The 1,107-nt window shown below is 40.0% G+C and overlaps 1 protein-coding gene across 1 annotated transcript; it reads right to left on the bottom strand.

Annotated features, from left to right (window-relative positions):
* Positions 1–249: 249 nt before the first annotated feature.
* Positions 250–838, bottom strand: LOC113781725 (proliferating cell nuclear antigen-like). Its single transcript, XM_027327711.1, has one exon. It carries the CDS (start codon positions 777–779, stop codon positions 339–341), a length of 441 nt encoding a protein of 146 aa, XP_027183512.1. The 5' UTR covers positions 780–838; the 3' UTR covers positions 250–338.
* Between the last annotated feature and the right edge of the window lie 269 nt (positions 839–1,107).

Here is a 1,107-nt window from a genome sequence, read left to right as displayed (position 1 = left end):
CAGCAAGAAATCTTATATGGCTTGTAATTTATATAAGGAAAAAGAATCCCAATAACCCTTCAACTCATTTCCAAATAAAGTTTTAATCCTCTAATAATTAATATTAAATTTTTGACACTTGATCTAATAAAATAATATATTCGTGACCCTTTTGTCAAATTCAACGGTTAAATTTGACGGAAAGCATCATCTCGTGAGACGCACCACCAAATATCAAGGGCATTATAGTCTCTAAACAACCAAATATCAAGGGCATTATAGTCTCTAAGCAAAAGGTTTGGGTCCACTGCTGGAGCATTCAAACTCAAGGCTTTGTCTCTTCTTCATCCTCTTCAACCTTAGGCGCCAGGTAAAATCTTATATAAGGTGCTCACTGCCTGGTACTCTGCTTCTGGAATTCCAAGGAGCTCACTGTCGATGTCCATAAGCTTCATTTCAAAATCAGCTATCTTATCTTGAGTGGAACTTTCAGACATGAAGGTAACAGTATCACTACCATCATCGCCTTTAATGGTGATGATGTCATCGTTTCCAGCGCACTTGAGCATCTTAGCCATATTGTTAAGATTAATCCCCATGGAAAAATTACAGTCACAGTGGTAGTGCTCAAAGCTTTCGGATCTGAGCAGCAGAGCCACCAGCGCGACGTGGCTGGAGTCCATGGCTTGCAAGGACAAGCCACTCGAGGAACAGTCGAAATTCGCATCATTCACCAAATCTTTTATGGCATCTAGAACCTTCTTCAACAAACTACCCTGAACCAGCCTTAATTCAAACATCTTTGAAGGGAAATTCAGAGAGAAAATGGCTAGGGTTAGGTTGTAGAGAGGTCGGAGACTTCTTTTTTTTTTTTTTTGGAGGGAAAGTGGGAAAGAGTCGCCGATAAAGAAGCTTGGCCTGTTTTACCACTAGCAGAGGCCGATGTAGTGGTTCCTAGGTTTCCACTAGCACCCTTCGAGATTGTTGAAGTTGAAGGCGATCTGACCATCATAGGAGAGGCAAGGGACTGATTAGTGGCGAAAAAGGAGTGGAAATTATTGGAGAAAAAATCAATGATAAAAGTATTTTTACTTTTCTTTGCTTAGAGACTATAATACCCTTGATATT

The sequence above is a fragment of the Coffea eugenioides genome, chromosome 1 (assembly GCF_003713205.1).
Source record: "Coffea eugenioides isolate CCC68of chromosome 1, Ceug_1.0, whole genome shotgun sequence".
Lineage (NCBI taxonomy): Eukaryota > Viridiplantae > Streptophyta > Magnoliopsida > Gentianales > Rubiaceae > Coffea > Coffea eugenioides.
The sequence above is the reverse complement of the archived record's forward strand: the minus strand, read 5'-3'. Positions and strand labels throughout refer to the sequence as shown.